This window comes from Mauremys mutica, chromosome 1, assembly GCF_020497125.1.
Source record: "Mauremys mutica isolate MM-2020 ecotype Southern chromosome 1, ASM2049712v1, whole genome shotgun sequence".
Taxonomy (NCBI): Eukaryota; Metazoa; Chordata; order Testudines; family Geoemydidae; genus Mauremys; species Mauremys mutica.
In genome coordinates, this window is record NC_059072.1 from 256021474 (window position 1) to 256040109 (window position 18636).

The 18636-nt window shown below is 44.1% G+C and overlaps 1 protein-coding gene across 3 annotated transcripts in view; it reads right to left on the minus strand.

The window, feature by feature from the left end:
- ARHGEF7 (Rho guanine nucleotide exchange factor 7) overlaps window positions 1-18636 on the minus strand; it is a 194661-nt gene that overhangs the window by 104909 nt on the left and 71116 nt on the right. For all 3 annotated transcript variants that reach the window (XM_045007703.1, XM_045007673.1, XM_045007687.1), the window contains exon 5: window positions 12761-12962. In XM_045007703.1, coding sequence (XP_044863638.1) covers window positions 12761-12962 — 202 coding nt within the window. The remainder of the gene's footprint in view (window positions 1-12760; window positions 12963-18636) is intronic.

The following is an 18636-nucleotide window of genomic DNA, read 5'->3' on the forward strand; positions in this document are numbered from 1 at the left end:
ACGATTGATTAAAGATCTGTGAATCAGATGACAGTCACATGTAAGTACTTGTATCATTGCCAAGTATGATTTTTTATTCATCTCAAATTAACCATGTCTTAAAACAGTGGTCCCCAACGTGGTGCCCGCAGGCACCATGGCGCCCGCCGGGGCATTTATGTGCGCCCGCCTAGTGCCCAGCAGAGGACAGAAGCCGCGTCCCCGCACCTGCCAGGGACAGAGAACTCCGGGGCTGCAAAAAGCTGGGAGCCAGCCCTGGCAAGAGCCCTGCCGCTGGCGAGCCAGAGCCCGGGCTGTGGCAGTGAGAGGGGCTCCCAGAGTGTGTGAGGAGCCGGGGAGGGAGGGAAGCGGGGCCCGGGATGCAGGGACGGTAGGAGGGGTCCTGCTGCCACCACCGCTACTGCCACTGCTGCTGCAGTGAGTCTCCCCAGGGCAGCGTGGCGTTTCCCCACCCGAGTGGGCTGTGCAGGGCACTGCTGGGCTGGGCTGGGTAGGGGGCACGGATCCCAGCTCGCGCACTGATGGAGTGAGTGGCTGGGCAGCCCGAGCTGCCAGGGAGCTGCCCCCTCCTGCCCCCAGACCCAGCCTGCTGCGCACCTCCCCCACCTCAGCCCCACACTGCTTGGCTCGGGCCCCCACAGTGCCACGAGTGGGGAGAGGCAGAGCCTGGCTCTGAGCAGGGCAGTGGGGGATACTGCCCCGCCCGGGGACCCCCGCGGCTCGGGCACCTGGGGGTCAGTGTCCATCCTCTCGGCTCTGCCTGCACGGGGCTCAGGAAGCAGCTGTCAGCACCTACCCCTCTCACCCCTTGCACCCCCCATCCCGCTCGCAGCCTCTTCACTTGTACCTCCCCCCATCGCTCCTTCGCCGCACCCCTTCCCCTTGTACTCTCCCTTCACCCGCACCTCTCCCCCAGCCCTCTCCTCCCGCACCTCACCCTTCCCCTGCATCTCTTCTCCCGCAACCCTCCTGATACCCCCTCTCCTCCTCCGCGAGTACATCACACCCCGCTGCTCTGCCAGTGTAGAGCCCCCAACCACCCCCACACCCGCTCCTCTGCCTGAACCCTCTTTACTAGATCCCCATCCCTTTCTGGGTACAAGGTTTGAGGGTTAGTCCCTATGCCTTCCATGTGAATTTGGGTGCATGTGGGGGAGAGCCCAGGGCTGGGGTAGGGGGCAGCCAAAAATGTTTTTGCTTGGGGCGGCCAAAAACCTAAAGCCAGCCCTGCCCTAGCAGGCGCGGGGCCCGACTAGTGCCCAGCAGGGGAGAGAAGCCGGGGCCCCGCGCCTGCTGGGGACAGAGTACTCCGGGGCTGCAGGCACCGGTGTTCTCTGTCCTCACGGCTTCTCTCCGGCTTCTGGCTTCTCTCTGGATTCATATATTATGTAATATTAAATATGATGTGTTTCGTATTATTTAACGTACAAATACAAAATAAGCCTTAAAAATTGTTGGCGCCCGCCACACTCTTCTGAAAACATGAATGTGCTACTGGCCACAAAAAGGTTGGGGACCACTGTCTTAAAACAAGTCTCCAGATCTATCCTTTTACTATACAAGACACATCACTGCCTATGTGAAACAGGGTGGATAAAAATCAAATGATTTTTTTTAAATCAGATTTTTTTTTAATTTAAAATTGGATTTTTTTGATAAAATGCTTTTTAAGGAAAAAACCTATCTAAAAATAGTTTCAATTAAGATATCTTTGAGCTATAATGTATCTCATCATGGAATAGGGATTATAAATTATAATTCTATAGTATCAGACAATATATTCATGTAATGTTGATGAAAGGAATATGTCTGAACATGCAGGATCTTCAGGTTGGTAAACTTTTTTATTTCATACTTCTTTCTTAAGGGCTGCCTGTCTTCTTTCTGGACTGTTCTTGAATTCTCATGTTTGAGCAAAAATATATAGTTATTACTCTATGGTACTATCATTTTAGATGCAGTTGTGATAAAAAATAAATAGCTGAAATAGGCAGATCTTCCTGTTACAGTTTTCCTTTAAAATACAGTAGTACTGAGTGTCAGTGAATACAATGAGTTATACTGAAGGAGCAGTAGGGTAATAATAGTTAAATAACAGCATTGACTTATTTTGTTTAGGAGAATCCATCCTCAACATACAGCATTCTAAAGACTATCCACCTTCAAGATCACCATCATTTTCTATACTTTCAGAGTTATCTGCCAATGACAGTGTTTCAGTCACATCATGTATGTCACAGAGCCACAGTATATCACCTGTAGCAAAAAGAAAAAAAAACTCCATCATCCAGAAACAATCATAGATAAGTTTGTGATAAGAACCAGCAGATTACAAAAAGAGGTAATTGATGAAAAAATTGCCCGGTTTGTTTATGCAACAAACTCTCCTTTCCGTATGATTGAGAACCCACACTTCATTAACATCGTTCAATCATTAAGACCAGGATACAGTCCATCCAACACAGCAGATGTCGCAGGCAAATTGCTGGATAAAGATTATGAAAGAGAAATTGAGCAGTGTGCAAAAGGTCTAGAGGGTAAAATTGTTAACCTGAGTCTTGATGGGTGGAGCAATGTCCACAATGATTCTGTTGTATGTGCTTTGTGACAACAGAAGAAGGGAATGTCTTCCTTACAGAAACAATTGATACATCAGGAAATGCACACACAGCAGAATACTTACAAGAAGTAGCAGTAAAAGCTATAACAAACTGTGAAAAAAAATTCAAATGTCTAGTACGCAGCTTGGTCACAGACAATGCTGCAAATGTTTCCAAGATGAGAAGAAATTATTTAGAAGAGAGTCCCAAGCTAATAACATACAGTTGCAGTGCTCATTTGATGCACCTCCTAGCCAAACACTTCAATGTTCCAGAAATAAAGGCTAATTTTGTTAAAATTGCAAAATACTTCCATAACAACCACTTTGCAGCAGCTGCTCTGAAAAAAGTGGGAGGAACCAAGGTAATTCTTCCACAAGATGTGCGATGGAACTCAGTAGTGGACTGTTTTGAGCACTATATCAAGAACTGGCCTAATCTGACGACAGTTTGTGAACAAAATCGTGAAAAAATAGATGGCACTGTCACAGTAAAAGTTCTCAAGATTGTGCTTGTAGGTCCTGAAAAGGTTACAGCCAGACCTGGGAGAGGGCTGGGGCTGCGAGCCAAAGACTAGGCTGATGGGAAAGGCAGCCAAAGGTGGGGTCATGCCCCAATCAGGCCACAGCTGGCCCTATAAGAGGTCTGAGGGCCAGAGGCTAAAACAACACTCCCTCTCTAGCTTTTGAGAGGGAAGGACCTGGCTGCTGAGCAGGGTCCCTGAGGTGGAGCAGTGCTGGGGAAGGGCAGAGGGAGCTGGGAAACTCCAGCCTAGCAAAGCCCCAGGCTGCAGGCCAAGTTAAGGGCCCACAAAAGGGTACTGGGGCTGCAGAGGGGCAGCCCAGATCTAGGCAGAGGCAGCTGGTCCAACCCCCCTTGCCGATGATGGGTGGTTTATAGACTACAGCCTGCCCCAGGAAGTGGGGGCTAGACAATGACTAGCAGTAGCCACTGAGGCAAGGAGAGGATAGGAGGTTGGGGGTTCCCCTGGATGGGAGGGGGCCTAGATTGTGGGTTACTGTGGGGGCATAAAAAGGCACCAGGGTCTGGAAAGGACACGGGACCAGTGGCAGGAGAGACACCAGTCTGCAGAGGGCGCTCTGGGCTGGAAAAAGCTAATTCACTGGACAACCAGCAGGAGGTGCTGCGCCAGTGAGGAGTCGCCGTGCCACAGGGCTTAAGAGAAATGTTGAACACATGCTGAGTACCCTGAAGCCTATTTATGTAGCCTTGAACAAAATGCAGGGAAATAGCTGTTTTATTGCTGAAGCTGTTGAAATTTGGAAGGAACTGAGTGAGATCTTAAAAAGAGAAATATACAATGACAGAGTTAAATTACAAGCACTAAAAAAACAAATGGGACAAATCCAGCTCCAGCTCATTTTCTTGCAAATATTCTCAAAACTCAGTACCAGGATCAAACCTTAACTGCTGAAGAGGAGGAGATGGCTATGACATGGACATCCAGCAATCATCCCTCCATAATGCCAACTATAAGAAACTTCAGAACTAAGGGTGAGCCATTCAAGAAATAGATGTTTGATGATGATGTTTTAAAGTCACACCAGTGAACTGGTGGAAGTCATGTAAGCACTTGGATTCAGAGGCTGTTGAAGTGATAATCTCACTTTTAACAGCAGTAGCTTCTTCTGCCGGCGTCGAAAGAATATTTTCTTCCTTTGGACTAATTCATTCCAAATTGAGAAATCGTTTGGGACCTGAAAAATCAGGAAAGCTTATTTTTCTTTTCCAGATTATGAACAAACAGGAAAATGAAGGTGAAGACGACTGATTTAGCTGCAGAAGCCAATATTTTAAGTTTCTCATGTTGACCTGGCTGACATAGATTAATTTTTTTTTGTTTCATTTTATAAAAATATTTCATTAACTATTTTAGTTTAAAACAATTTTAACAAAAACAAACTTGATCTTAAACTTGAATGTTTAACTAAATTCAAAAATTCATATGCTTGTTTTGTAAAAATATTGTATGTTTGCAGTTGAAGAAAAAAATCCAGAATACGTAATGTTGTTGTTGTTTTAACAACTTAAATGTCTGTCTGGTGATGTTCTCCCTCCTAATACAGCATAGCAAGAAAATCCTCCAAATATTAATGATTAACCTGTTGAATTGGAGATAGTTCACCTCCCAATGACTTCATAAATATCTGCTTCAATTACCTTTGAAAAATGAAATAACCAATCATTCATTTTCTGATATAGCTGTAAGACTAATCTGAAAAGTTTTCAAAATAAATCACTTCAAAAATCTTTAGTGTGTAACTTCTAAAAATGAAACCTACATCTATCTGAGTTGTAAAGAATATGTATTAAGGTTATAACAATCAACAAGAATGCACTTTTATGTAGAAATCGTGTCTTCCTGACTAGTGATTTAAATGATTTAAATTAAATCCACCCTGATGTGAAATGACACATTTCGCACCTTCTCAAGTTCACTTTTGTGATTTTTTTTTAAACAAAAAAGACATGCTATAAAATAACGCTACCCAGTAAATCTTTTTATCCAGCAAATCTTTTTTGCCCCATCATATGTATTAGTTACACAGAGGGATGAAAATAAGGATAGTCTCTCACTTCAAATAACTTGCTATCTGCTGCTCAAAATATCTCTTGGAAGAAAAATAAGTACTATGTAGACTTTAAAGGGGACCAAAGGGCGGGGGAGGGGAGGAAATATGTGCCCTTCTTTTTGATTCTTTAAAGTGTAAACAAAAGTATAAAGGGGGTTCGTTTTTCTGACAGAAACAAAACCTGCTTTTTGTTTTTTCTCAGACAAGATGCCAAAAACAGTTTTAAAACTGCAATGACAAAATGGAGAATAACCGGTGAGGCAACAGTATTGCTGAAAAGGACCTGGGGGGTTACGGTGATCAATAATTGAATTTGAGTCAACAGTATGACACAGTTGTGAAAAAGGCTAATATTCTAGGGTATATTAACCTGAGTGTCATATGTAAGACAAGAGAGGTAATTGTCCTGCTCTACTCAGCCCTAGTCAGGCCCTTAGCTGGAGTACCGTGTCCAGTTCTGGGTACCACACTTTAGGAAAGTGTGGCAGGGGGTTGGTGCAAAAGCACTTAATTTCCCCTGCTCAGCCAGCTCCAATGAAGAGAAATAGGTTGGCGCTGATGAAACAGACTTGATGCCTGGTCTGTGGATTGGCTCCACCTGCGGGCTGACAAGCCAGCAGTCATAAGGGCTGGGAGCCAGCAGAAAAGCCAGCCAGGAAAAGGTCAGTCTCCTAGCTGCAGGCTGACTGCAGGAAAAGAGGGAACTAACCCTGCAAGCTTTGTATATAGCTTAACACTGGTGGTGGGAGAACTGTGTGTGTAAATAAAGCCACGGGTGCTGCATAACTGGAGGCCTCTCTGCACTTTATTGGGACAGCCAGCAGGCCCAGGAAGAGGTACGGGGCAGTGGACTCGTCACAGAAAGATATGGAAAAATTGAAGAGAGAATCCAGAGGACAGCAACAAAAATGACAAGAGACTTAGAAAACCTGACTCATGAGGAAAGATTTTAAAAAACTGGGCATGTTTAGTCTTGAGAACAGACTGAGGGGACCTGATAAGAGTCTTCAAATATGTTAAGAGTTGATCAATTGTTCTCTATGTTCACTGAAGGTGGGACAAGAAGTAGCGGGTTTAATTTGCAGCAAGGGAGATTTCAGTTAGATACTAGGAAAAACCTTCTATCTATAAGGATAGTTAAGCACTGGAACAGGCTTCCACAGGAGGTTGTGGAGTCCCCATCATGGGAGGTTTAAGAACATGTTAGGCAAACATCTGCCAGGGATGATCTACCTTTACTTGGTCCTGCCTCAATGCAGGAAGCTGAACTAGACAACCTCTCAAAGCCTGTTCCAGCCCTACATTTCTATAGGCTGGTTTACACTACACAGTTAGGTTGACATAAGGCAGCTTATGTCGACCTAATTATGTCAGCATCTACACTACAGCCTTGTCCTGATGATATAAGTGCCCTATGACATAATAACTCCACCTCCACAAGAGGCGTAGTGCTTACATCAGTGTAGTTAGGGCGACACAGCGTCTGTGTAGACACAGTGTCCCTTGCATGGGCTGTTGCCTGTCTTGTCAATTTCAGGGCTCTGTGCTGGGGGCCATGAAATTGATGAGGCTGCCCGACTCCCAGCAGAGAGCAAGAGAGGCGAGGCTGAGAAGCCGGGGCAGCTGAACCTCACTCCCCGGGGGCAAGAAGCCCTGGGCAGTTTTCCCCCCACTCCTGGCAAGGAACAGGGAAGCAAGAAGCCCCAGGCGGCTTCCCCTGCTCCCAACAGAAAACAGGGGAGAGAAAGAGGGGCTAGCCCACTGGAAGCCTGTGGGGTAGCCAGGCTCCCAGCAGGGAGCTGCCAATGGAGCTGAAAGATGGGGCTCTCAGCTCCCCCACTGCCCCTCTTAGATTGGTGGGAGCGCTCATGGTGAAGACGCACACCACCGACCCAAGGAGCATAGTGTGGACATGCACCACCATAGTGATTACTGTGGTGGCTGCAAGTCGACCTAATATAGTTCAACTTACGTTTCTAGTGTAGACATACCCTTCTATGAGTCTATGAAAATAAAAATAATTTCCCTTCTCAACTGATAGATTTCCTTTCTTGAAATCTGCAAAGATGTAATCCTATTATTTCTCCAGAGAGTAAACAAAACGTGATTTTTCTCATGTTAAAACGGCAAGTTCAGACTTTCTTTGCACATCATATAGCAAGAAAATTAGGCAGCAGATTCTTTTTTTCTTTGCAGATCATATGATGCACCATACAGGTGTTAGTTTCGTTAACCACCCTAAACTGAACATCACACTAATTACAGTGCAGTTAGCAACTGAATTGCAAATCAGAAGAGGCAACAACCAAAATTTAATCTCAGATTTAATCCCATGTAATTCCATATTGTTCTACCTTTCCCTCCAGATCTCTCTTCTCTCACACGCTACGTACTATACAAGGGCGGTATTACAAGTTAAGATCTAACATTTCCTATATCAAAGATTAGAGACTAGTTTCATCCCTGACTTCAGCATAAATTTCAACAAATATACATTTATCTTTTTTTTACAAACTTTAAAGCATATATATACTTTTACAAGTACTCAGTCCCTGACCACTGGATACACACAGAAATCCCAGATTCTCTGTTCCCAGGAGGGAGCTCCATGCGGAGTGAGGAGCTGAGTGCCTGGGGGGCAGCCAGGCTTCAGCTGGGAGCTCCATGCACAGCAGAGAACTGAAAGCCCAGCCCTGGCTCCAGACAGGCTCCAGCTGGGACCTCTGTGGGGAGCCCACACCGCAGGCTCTCAGCACCAGGCAGTGAGGCTGCAGCGGTCAGCACTGCTGGGCTCACAGTTGGAACACCCTCCACCCAATTTCAAAACAGGAACCCTACCAGCAGAATTCTTGTCAATTTCACTGCTTTGGCTGTCAGCCACCCTGACAGCCAACAGACACTTGGTTTCTATAGAGACACAGCAAAGCCCGAACTACATTGACCTAAGCCTTATGCCGCTCCTCGAGGTGGATTTACTAGGTCAGCATAGCGGGCGAGCTACAGCAGCGGGACGAACACTGTAGTGTGTACGCTTACATAGTTAGGTCGACGTAAGCTGCCTTAAATCGACTTAACTTTGTAGTGTAGACATGCCCCTAGTGACAAAATCCACTACCACCAATATACTCTTTTTTCCTCTCTGGGTAGCCTTGGATAGTGGGCCTCTCATGTCCACGGCAACAGTGTGAAATGTTTCCTTGATTATTGGCAAGGGATGCAAGGGACCCTTGCAGCGTCCCACAGGCTTTTTCCATTTCTGACATAAGTCACAAATGCTGTAGTATTCCTTTACCTTATTTTGAATATCAGGCCAATAAAAAATTTTCTTTAACCTTCCATATGTCCTCTCTGCACCCAAATGACCTGCAACAGGACAATTGTGGACTAGTAACATTAACTTCACATGATGCTCTGAGGGCACAAACAATTGTTTGTAGGGTTCCCCAGAACTTTTATTTTTCCCCCCCGATCAGGTCTTCTCTGCACACCCTTCCCTCTCCTGAAAGAGCTTTCCCTTGTTCTCTTTATCTGGGGCATTATTGAAGACAGCCGCTTTTATGCTTTCTAGGGAGGGGTCTGCATCCTGCTCTGTAGCAAAAATCTATAAGCTTTTGCTTTCAAAAGAGAGCTGTCGCAGGTGAAAAAGACCCTCCCTCCCTCTGCCCTTGTGATAAACTACACCTCTACCCCGATATAACGCAACCCTATATGACAGTGCTCCGGCGGGGCGGGGCTGCACACTCCATTATATCGAACTTGCTTTGATCCACCACGGTTTCACCTATAACAGCGCTATATCGAGGTAGAGGCGTACCTCTCTCTGCTGATAAGGGGGAAGCAGCTTCCGCTCCCTTTTCCCTCCTCAGTGGTTACTCTGTGTACTTAGGGACATACTCCCTTTTACTACAGGTCACAAAATCAACAGCTTTGGGCAGTGAGATTACATCATTCTCAACCAATGCATCAGATGGTAAATTCTCAAGAAGCCCCACCTTCAAAAGTATCCCTTAAACTTTGCCATGCCAATCTGATGCAGGCTAAAAGTATTGTATCTGTCCTAAAGCTAGCAGCTTCACCTCTCCTCAGGAAGCATACTACTCCCCACTGAATCATATCCCTCCTGACCAGGGAAATCTGAGCACCAGTGTCTCACCACCACGACACACTTTACCATGTACTTTGGCATTTTAATGAACTCTTTTGTCTCCCTCCATGAAGACAGACCTGACAACATTAAACAGGGCTCCCTCTGCCACCACTGAAGTCTGACTCAAGGGGAGCTGCATTAACCCGGATAGGTTGGGGAATGAACTTGGAACCCCCATACTTAGGGCATTGCCTTTTCATGTGATCAAGGGAACCAAGAGTAAAACCTTCTTTGGCTGGGGTCCAATAACTAGAGTTACTAGGAGGAGACCAGTACTGAGGCAGTGTGGACTTGGCTCCCTCAATCCCTTCTGTATTCCCACAGACAAACTGGGAATCCACTTTTACTCCAGGTTTCCGGCCTTCCCTGTGCAGCCTGAGTTCCCTGAATAGTCTCTCGTTTGTACAAGTCAGCTGTTTCCGCCGCTGCTTCCACTAGTGCTGGAGCTTCTTCCCACACAGCAGTTCACATTTCCTCAGAGCCAACCTCAAAGAACTGCTGCTGGAGAAACTGATCTATCAACTCATCATGGCTGTCTGCATCTTTACTCTTTATCCATGTTCCCAAATAATCTACCGTCATATTCCCCATGACTTAACATATCAACTTTTTTGAGGTTTCTGAATTTGAGGCGACATTCCTCTGGTGTAATTTGATACCATTTTAATGGAGACCCCTACATAGGGTGACCATATTTCCCAAGGAAAAATGCAACACCGCACAGAGCTGGCCCGAGTCTCCCTGAAGCCCACCACTTGGGGCTGTAGTTAAGAGCCTGAGGCCCGCTGCCTGGGCTGAGCCTGAGAGCCCCAGGCCCAACATCTGGTGTCATCGCTTGCTCCCCAAACATTCCTCTGTACCCCTCAGGAGGGAGGGGGGAAAACAACTCACCTTTTTGGCTGCCTCACTGAGAACTGTGTCATCTTGGTCCTCTAAGCCTGTTAATCCCTTGAGCTCAGTCCCCTTTGGGTTAATCAGTCTGATCTCTTTGCCATTTATTCTATTTACTCATCTTATAATTTATTTCCTTTATCCTAAATAAACAAATTAATAAACTCCAACCTTTACTTTATTTGTTTCCAACCTTTTTACTTCTGAATCTCCGAGTTTCTGGCTTATAAATGCTGGAAGAGCGATTTTTGGTTAGCTAGCAAACAGGGTACCGATCCCGCCGACTACGCCACTGTGACTTTTTCGGGGGTACTCAGGGCTAACAGTCAACTTGCTACCACCTGCCTCCAGCATCAGGCAGTCTTGCATATTTTTAGGGCCCTACCAAATTCATGACTGTGAAATCTAATCTCCCCTGTGAAACATGGCACCCAGCTAGGGCTTCTGCCCTGCAGAGCTCCAGCTGCTAATCCGCTGAGGATGGGAAGGGAGGAGACTTCCTCTTCCCCTGCAGAGGCTGTTCCTGGGATGGATTAGACCCACCTTTGGGATCTCCTCCAGTTGCAGGAAGCTCGGACGGCTCCAGCTGTTGCCTCCCCCCGCCCCACGAAGCTGCAGTGGGAACTATAACCCCCACATGGGGAGGCTGCAGCCCCAACTGTCAGCCCCCCACTGGGACAGGAGACTGCCAGGAAAACCAGATCAATAGTAACCCATCCCCCATATCCTGCGACCCTCACTTCTGCACTGCTTCTGGAGGTGATGCTGGCTTTACAGCTGGTCGCCCTGCCAGCAGCCTTCCTCTCTGACTGCCCAGCTCTGAAGGCAGCACCCTTGCCAGCAGAAGAAAGGGTAGCAATCCCAATAGCCTTGTGAACCCTCTCACCCTGACCGCATTTTGGGTTAGGACCCCTCACAGTTACAGTGATTAATTTTAGAATCCCCTGGCTGTGAAATTGACCAAAATGGACCATGAATTTGGTAGGGCACAACCTATATTGCATGGGTGTTAACTCCCTAACAAAATCAGCCTATCAGCTACTCAAGCACTCTCCCTCTTAAATCATGGGGAATATGTGCATAAGCCCACCTGCAAGGCAGAGACAAGGCTGGTAAGAGATGCACCCCTTCAAAGTGGCTCCCTGTGGAATCCAGTCCCTGATCACTGGATGCACACAGAAATCCCAGATCCTCTGTTCCCAAAGGAATAGCGTATCTCAGTTTATCAGTTTTACCTTAGACCACCACGCCTGTATGACACACAGCACTTGACCTCAATTATAAAATGAAAAGGAAATTTATTTAAAGGAAGAAGAGAGATTTCATATAAAAATCAGTGTGACAGATGGGACCGGTTACATGTATATCATAACACGCATCCAAATTTAACTAACAAGTTATCCTTCTGTCTAAAGAAGCTAATCTTGCCCAAAATTTACAAATATTAAATGTGTGTGTGTGCATGCTCACTAGTATTTTTCCCTTTACACTGTATAAAAAATGTATATAAAAAAAATCCAGTGTATGCAGATAATTTATTGAAATACACAATGAAATAGAAAGCCTGTCTCCTCTCAAAATAATATGCATATTTTGAGCAGGAAGACAGCAGTAAGAATCATTTTGAAAATGTACAAAGGCATGCTTAAAATATATAGCTAGCAGCATAGAAATACGATTATTCATACTTACTTCAAAAAGATAAATGTTTTATGAAAAATACGACATGTTCCATTTAAAACTTTCAATTCCATATTGTTGGAGATTATCTTTTAAGAACACTCTGGCTTCTTTAGATATTATATGCAAAGTACAGAACATTAAAAGTTAAGGGTTGTCCATGCAGTGGCCAATAATTAAAAAACCATAAAGGGGGGGAGGGATGGCTCAGTGGTTTGAGCATTGGCCTGCTAAGCCCAGGGTTGTGAGTTCAATCCTGGACGGGGCCGTTTAGGGATCTGGGGCAAAAAGCTGTCTGGGGATTGGTCCTGCTTTGAGCAGGTGTTAGACTAGATGACCTCCTGAGGTCCCTTCCAACCGCGATAGTCTATAATAATTTCCACGAAACATCTATGTACTAACCAGCCTAGGTAGATGGTAAGATTTTAGTAGAGAACGTGAAGAGCCTCCCTGGAAAAGTTATTGATCAATAACAGAAGTCAACACCAGAACAAACCCCCACCTAACACACACACACACCCCTCCACAATACTTAAATCAATAGTTATAGGTGACAAAGGCAAACGTGATTGTAAATATAGTGGATACAAACAAAGATATGTCTACATCTCTATAGCGCACTCTCTCTGCTCCTTGAAAAATGTTCCTCCCCCATGCACTCAATCTAGGAACAAAAACTGTGTTAATAATTTGTAAGAATTAAGGATTCTTATGGCTGGGACAGATTGAGTGTACATACTGAACACTAATCACACATTCATTAGCATTAGGAAACATAATCAGTTATTTCCATCTCTTCTTGAAAGCCAAGAATCACATTTTGCAAATATGCACTCTTTCAGACTTACCATTTGATTTTATTTCTCGGACATAGTTACTAGGAAACCATCCTGTTTTGCCATTGTGAGTCCCTTCCCACCAGCCTCCTTCTTCCACTCTCGTAACATGAATAATGTCTCCTTTTGCAAAAGAAAGTTCATCTTCATTGGTCTGTTGAAAACTGAATTTTGCTCTCACCACCAGCTGATGATTGCTGTTATCTGTCATGTCCTAAAAAGTGAAAACGTAAATGAAGGACAGAACTTTAGGTGCATAAGGGTTATTTCATGACCAATATACAAGTCTCTTCATCAAAAAGAACCATATTAAAATTAAAACACCATTTTTATCAGAAGCTGTACAACAAGACCTGCAGACCCCAATATGCAAGGGTTCATCTATCTCGCCATTGTATTTCTGTGATTTGTGTCTATCAATCTAGGCAGTACTTTATCCCACTCAGACTTCTTAGAATCAGACACGGCCAACAAAAGTAAAATGAAGAAGATTTGTGCTCTTCAAAGATCAGATTCAAGATCTCTATGAATAGCACAAATTGAAAATGTCTTTGGAAACTACCTAGGGTTACCCTGTTTCAAGTTCCCAAACAGAAGACACTGCCGGGGGAAAGAGAAGGGGAGCCGGGGGCAGTACAGTTGGTGGGCTCTAGGGGGGCATGTGTGTACTGGGAAGGGGTATTCAAGGGTGTTGCTGGAGGCATTATTTGGGGGGTGCTGGAGGGCAGTGCATACAGCCTCATACTCTAAGTAAGGGGCAGTGTTGCGCTCCCTGACACAGTGGCAGGATGGCTGGTACAGGCCCAGGACACAGCACCAGCCCATCAGTCAGCACCTCCCTGCGGGGGTGCTGAGGCCTAGCTCTGAAGCTCAGCAGTGGGGCAGGCAGCCCAGCTGAGAGGTGCTGGCCAGCTCCACTTACCTGGCAGGCCAGGTAGGATCCAGCAGCTGTGGATAAAGGGGAGGGGCCAATTGGAGCGTGGAGGAAACAAAGGGCCGTAACCAGGCCAGGGCAAGTGGGATCCAGGGTGCAAAGCCACGGGAGTGGAATAATGACAGGGACTCAAAGGCAGGGAGCTCGCATATACCTATCTCATAGAACTGGAAGGGACCCCAGAAGGTCATCGAGTCCAGCCCCCACCTTCACTAGCAGGACCAAGTACTGATTTTGCCCCAGATCCCTAAGCGGCCCCCTCAAGGACTGAACTCCCAATGCTGGGTTTAGCAGGCCAATGCTCAAACCACTGAGCTACCCCTCCCCTTGCTAGCCCCAGGAGCTAAAGAGCCTAGCTATGGCCCTCCGGAGATGGGTCTCTCTGATCTACCACGAGCAAGGAAAAAATCCCAGACATTTCTTCACATTTCAAGAGATCGGAGGACCAAAAAAGAGGTCATGTCTGGGAAAACCCGGAAGTGTGGTAACCCTACAACTACCAAGAAACAGAACTGCTTCATGGAAAAATGTTCTTTCCAAGACCGAGACTGGAGGGGTGAGGAAGGGAAAACAGATGGACCCGAACCAAAATCTTAACGTTTAGATTTATGTCAGTGTTTGCATCTCAAACTTATTTCTGTAATACATCATATTAGGAGATTCAGACCTGGAGTGTTTGGATTGAAGTGTTTGAATTCTAGTTAAACTGGGGAAAATCATGACAACCCTGCTCTGGAAAAAACCCACAAAGGTTTATTGGAAGTAACACAATTACTGTGTGATACATTTATTAAAACAGCCATTCTTCAAACATAAGAATGACTATTGCAGATGTATTTTGGAACATTCACAATGTGTTTTAGGTTTGTATTAGGTGTTACTTCTTCCTCACTGATATTAAATAGTCCTCGGCTCAGAAGTTTAAGTCTCTTTTTTTCATTCTATTTTCATTGTTTGAGCAAATGGTAGTCACATCCTGGTCATATTTTTCCTCTGCTTTCTGGGATGGTGCTTTCACAAAAACCTGGACACAATAGTTAGTGGATTTATTTTGAGACACAGAATCAATGGCAGTAAGTAGTAACAATATTTGCCTATATGGATGCTTATAGCCATTATCAGGTCATAGTTTGTATTCAACTAACCATCTTGCATTAGTATCAGTGCTGATTCTTTTTTCCTCTGTTCCCTCACTTGCAGCATCTTTTAGCAAACCTGCAACTTTAAATCTAACTGGAGGAGTAAATGCAGGGTGAAGTGTTTCAATCATTTCTGTTTGATTTGTGCCACATGCAAGGCAGTTCCCAGGGGAGAAGAGGGGGTGAGAGGAACCTAACTTGTTTCAGGACTGAGCTTGATAAATTCACGGAGGACATAATATAATGTGACTGCCTAAAAATAGCAAGTACCTCCAATGGCCAGAGATAGGGCACTAGATGGGGAGGGCTCTGAGTTACTACAGAAAATTCTTTCCCAGATATCTGGCTGATGGGTCTCACCCATGTGCTCAGGGTCTAACTGATCACCAAATTTGGGGTCAGGAAGGAATCTTCCCCCAGGTCGGATTGGCAGAGACCCTGGGTTGTTGTTGTTGTTTTTTTTGCCTTCTTCTACAGCATGGGGCATGGGCCATTTGCTGGTTTGAACTAGTGTAAATGGTTGGTGCCTATAACTTGAAGTCTTTAAATCAAGATTTCAGGTCTTCAGTAACTCAATCATAAATTATGGGCCTATCAGAGGAGTGGGTGGGTGAAATTCTGTAGCCTGGGGATGTGCAGGAGGTCACACTTCTAGTCTTAAAGTCTATGAGTGTATGTTATTCGTTTCAATGGCTGCAACCTTCTTGTCAAAGTGTTTGCCTTTCAGTTGTTTTTGGTATAATTACAGAACATTTTTTTTGCTATTGTTCTTATGTCGAAGACTAACAGAGACTGCTCCAGAATAAAATTTGTTTAGAGGCTCTGGAAGGCCTAGAATTGGGATGGGACTTAAATTATCATTGCAACTATGTTTTAATAATGACAATGGCATAAAAATTCACCATGAGTGTCAGTAAATTGTTCCAATGGCTAATTATTCTCACCATTAAAAATGTATGCCTTAATTGCAGTCTGAATTTCTCTAGCTTCAACTTCCAGCCACTAGATCATATTACACTGTTCTCTGCTCCGTTCTCTGCCCATTATTAAGTATTTGTTCCTCATATAGGTAATGATAAACTCATCAAGTCATCCCTTAACCTTCTCTTTGATAAGCTAAACAGAGTGAGGTCCCTGAGTCAATCACTATAAAACATGTTTTCTTATCCTTTAATCATTCTCACAGTTCTTCTCTGAACCATCTCCAATTTATCAATATCCTTCTTCAATTGTGGACACCAGAACTGAACACAGTATTCCAGCAGTGGTCGCACCAGCGCCAAACAAAGAGGTAAAATAACTTGTCTATTCCTACTCAAGATTATCCTGTTTATGCATCCCGGGACTGTATTAGCTCTTTTGGCCACAGCTCATGTTCACCTGATTATCCATTATGACCCCCAGATCTTTTTCAGAATCACTGCTTCCCAAGATAGACTCTCCCTTTTGTAAGTACGGCCTACATTGTTTCTAGATGTATGCATTTATATTTGGCCATATTAAAACGCATATTGTTTGTTTACACCCAGCTTACCAAGCAATCTGGATCTGTCTGTATCAGTGTATTCATTATTTACCACTCCCCCAGTTTGTGCGTCATCAGCAAGCTTTATCAGTGATGTTTTTACATTTTCTTCCAGGTAACTGATAAAAATGTTAAACAGCATAGGGCCACTAGAAACACACCTGCTCAAATACTATTCCTCATTTACAACTGCATTTTTGAGACCCATCAGTTAGCCATTTTTTAATCCATTTAATGTGGCCTATGTTAATTTTATATCTTTCTAGGCTCTCTTTTTTTTTTTAAATCGGCGTCATACACTACCAAGCAAAATGCCTTACTGACATCTAAGTATTGTACATCAGCACTATTACCTTTATCAATCATGTCACCTCAGCAAAAAAACAGTAACAAATTAGTTTGACAGGATCTATTTTCCATAAACTCATGCTGATTGGCATGAATTATATGACACTTCTTTAATTCTTTATTAATCAACTCCCTTGTTAGCCACTCCATTGTCTCACCTGGGATCTATATCAGACTGACAGGCTTATAATCATTTAGGTCATCCTGTTAATGTTCCAATATTTAAAAAGAGTAATCTTTTTTCCAGTCTTCTAGCCTGGTGTTCCAAGTCTTATTGGAAAAAACTCAACATGTTGGTCCAGCAAGATCCTCAAGACTGCTTTTCTAAAATGCTTGGCTACAAGTTATATGAACCTGATAATTTATAAAGATCTAATTTTTAGTAGCTGCTGTTTAACATCCTCTTGAAATACTAGTGGAATGGAAAGAATGCTGTTATATGACATCATCATCTGTTTTTTCTCCAAATACAGAACAAATATTTATTGAACATTGCTACTTTCTCTGCATTATTATGGATAATTCCACCATTTACATCTACTAATGGAACAATACCACTGTTAGTATTATTTTTGTTCCTCGTATACTTAAAAACTCATCATTTTCCTTAACTCTGCTGACTATAGAGTTCTGCTTGTGTCAATTTTCTCTCATTTATACCTTCTGATTTATATTCATGACTATCAAATTCCCAATTCTTCCATTTTGAGCGCTGCCTTCACTTACCCTCTAAACCAATTCTTTTTTTTTTTAAACCAATATGGCCTTCTTTCTCAGTTGTGGGATTGTGGCTTTTGGGATATTTGGTTACATATTCTTAAACAATTCCCAATTATCCTTCACATTTTTCTGATTACATTTTCCTCCTAGCTGATTTGGCTCGTAATTATTTTCAGTTTTGTGAAGTTAATCCTTTTAAAGTATGGAAGTATATATACCACTGGTATGGACTTCATTCTGTTTGCACATTATAAATGTAATCAACTCCAGATCCTCTGTATCTGTCAAGAGGAGATCTAATGCTTCATTTTCTGAGTTAGGAAACTATCATCTATAATATTTAGAAGTTCCCAGGCTGTTTTAATACTGGAAGCATGAGACCACCAGCATGTGTGATTCAAATGGAAGTTCCCCATGATCATGCAGATTTTTTTTCCTATACAGGCCTATACAGAGATCCCCTGGGTTGGATGAATGCGTACTAGTTCACTGAAAGGTAGCATGTGAGATCTCTGAGAGCCAGTAGCCCACTGGTTGGCATAATCATGCAAAACATAGGTACAGATAATATTTAAGGAGTTAAGTATCAATACTGAAAAGAAAAGATTCTTAAGATCTTGACCTGGTTTAACTCCACCAGAAGGTGACATACCTCGGGAATGTTTCTTTCAGGCAGGAGATAACATAACTCTCTCACTGTCTGGTCATTTGTGTATCGTATGCCTTACAGAGTATGCCCGTTTACATACTGAGCCACATACAGTAAGACATTGCAAAATCTACAACAGAGGAAGTCTACAGGATGGAACAAAGAGCAGGAGCATGTCCTACTTTAAAATAAAGACAATGGATTGTTTGGGTATATCTTGGAGTGCCAAGCGCCACACTGGATCCTTCATCCATGAGGCAAGCTGACAGCGTGTGTGGCTCATGAAAGGAGGATAACACTCAGAGGGCTTGAGGGTTGGAGTGTGCCTATCACTAACCTGTAGAGACTGAGAGGTCTGGGAAGCCTAGGAGAGAGTGCTTGGGGCCACCAGAATTGGGGAGCTGACCCCCAGCAGGCACAGACAAGGCTTCCTCACGTGAAGGGCAGGTGACAGTGAGATGTCTCACAACGCCAGGTTCCCCCTGGAAGTGTCAGAACAGGAAGGTACATTTTGATATATGACTTCTCTGCTGGACAACCTGATTTTGGAAAACCAGTGGCGAGGGCAGCCCA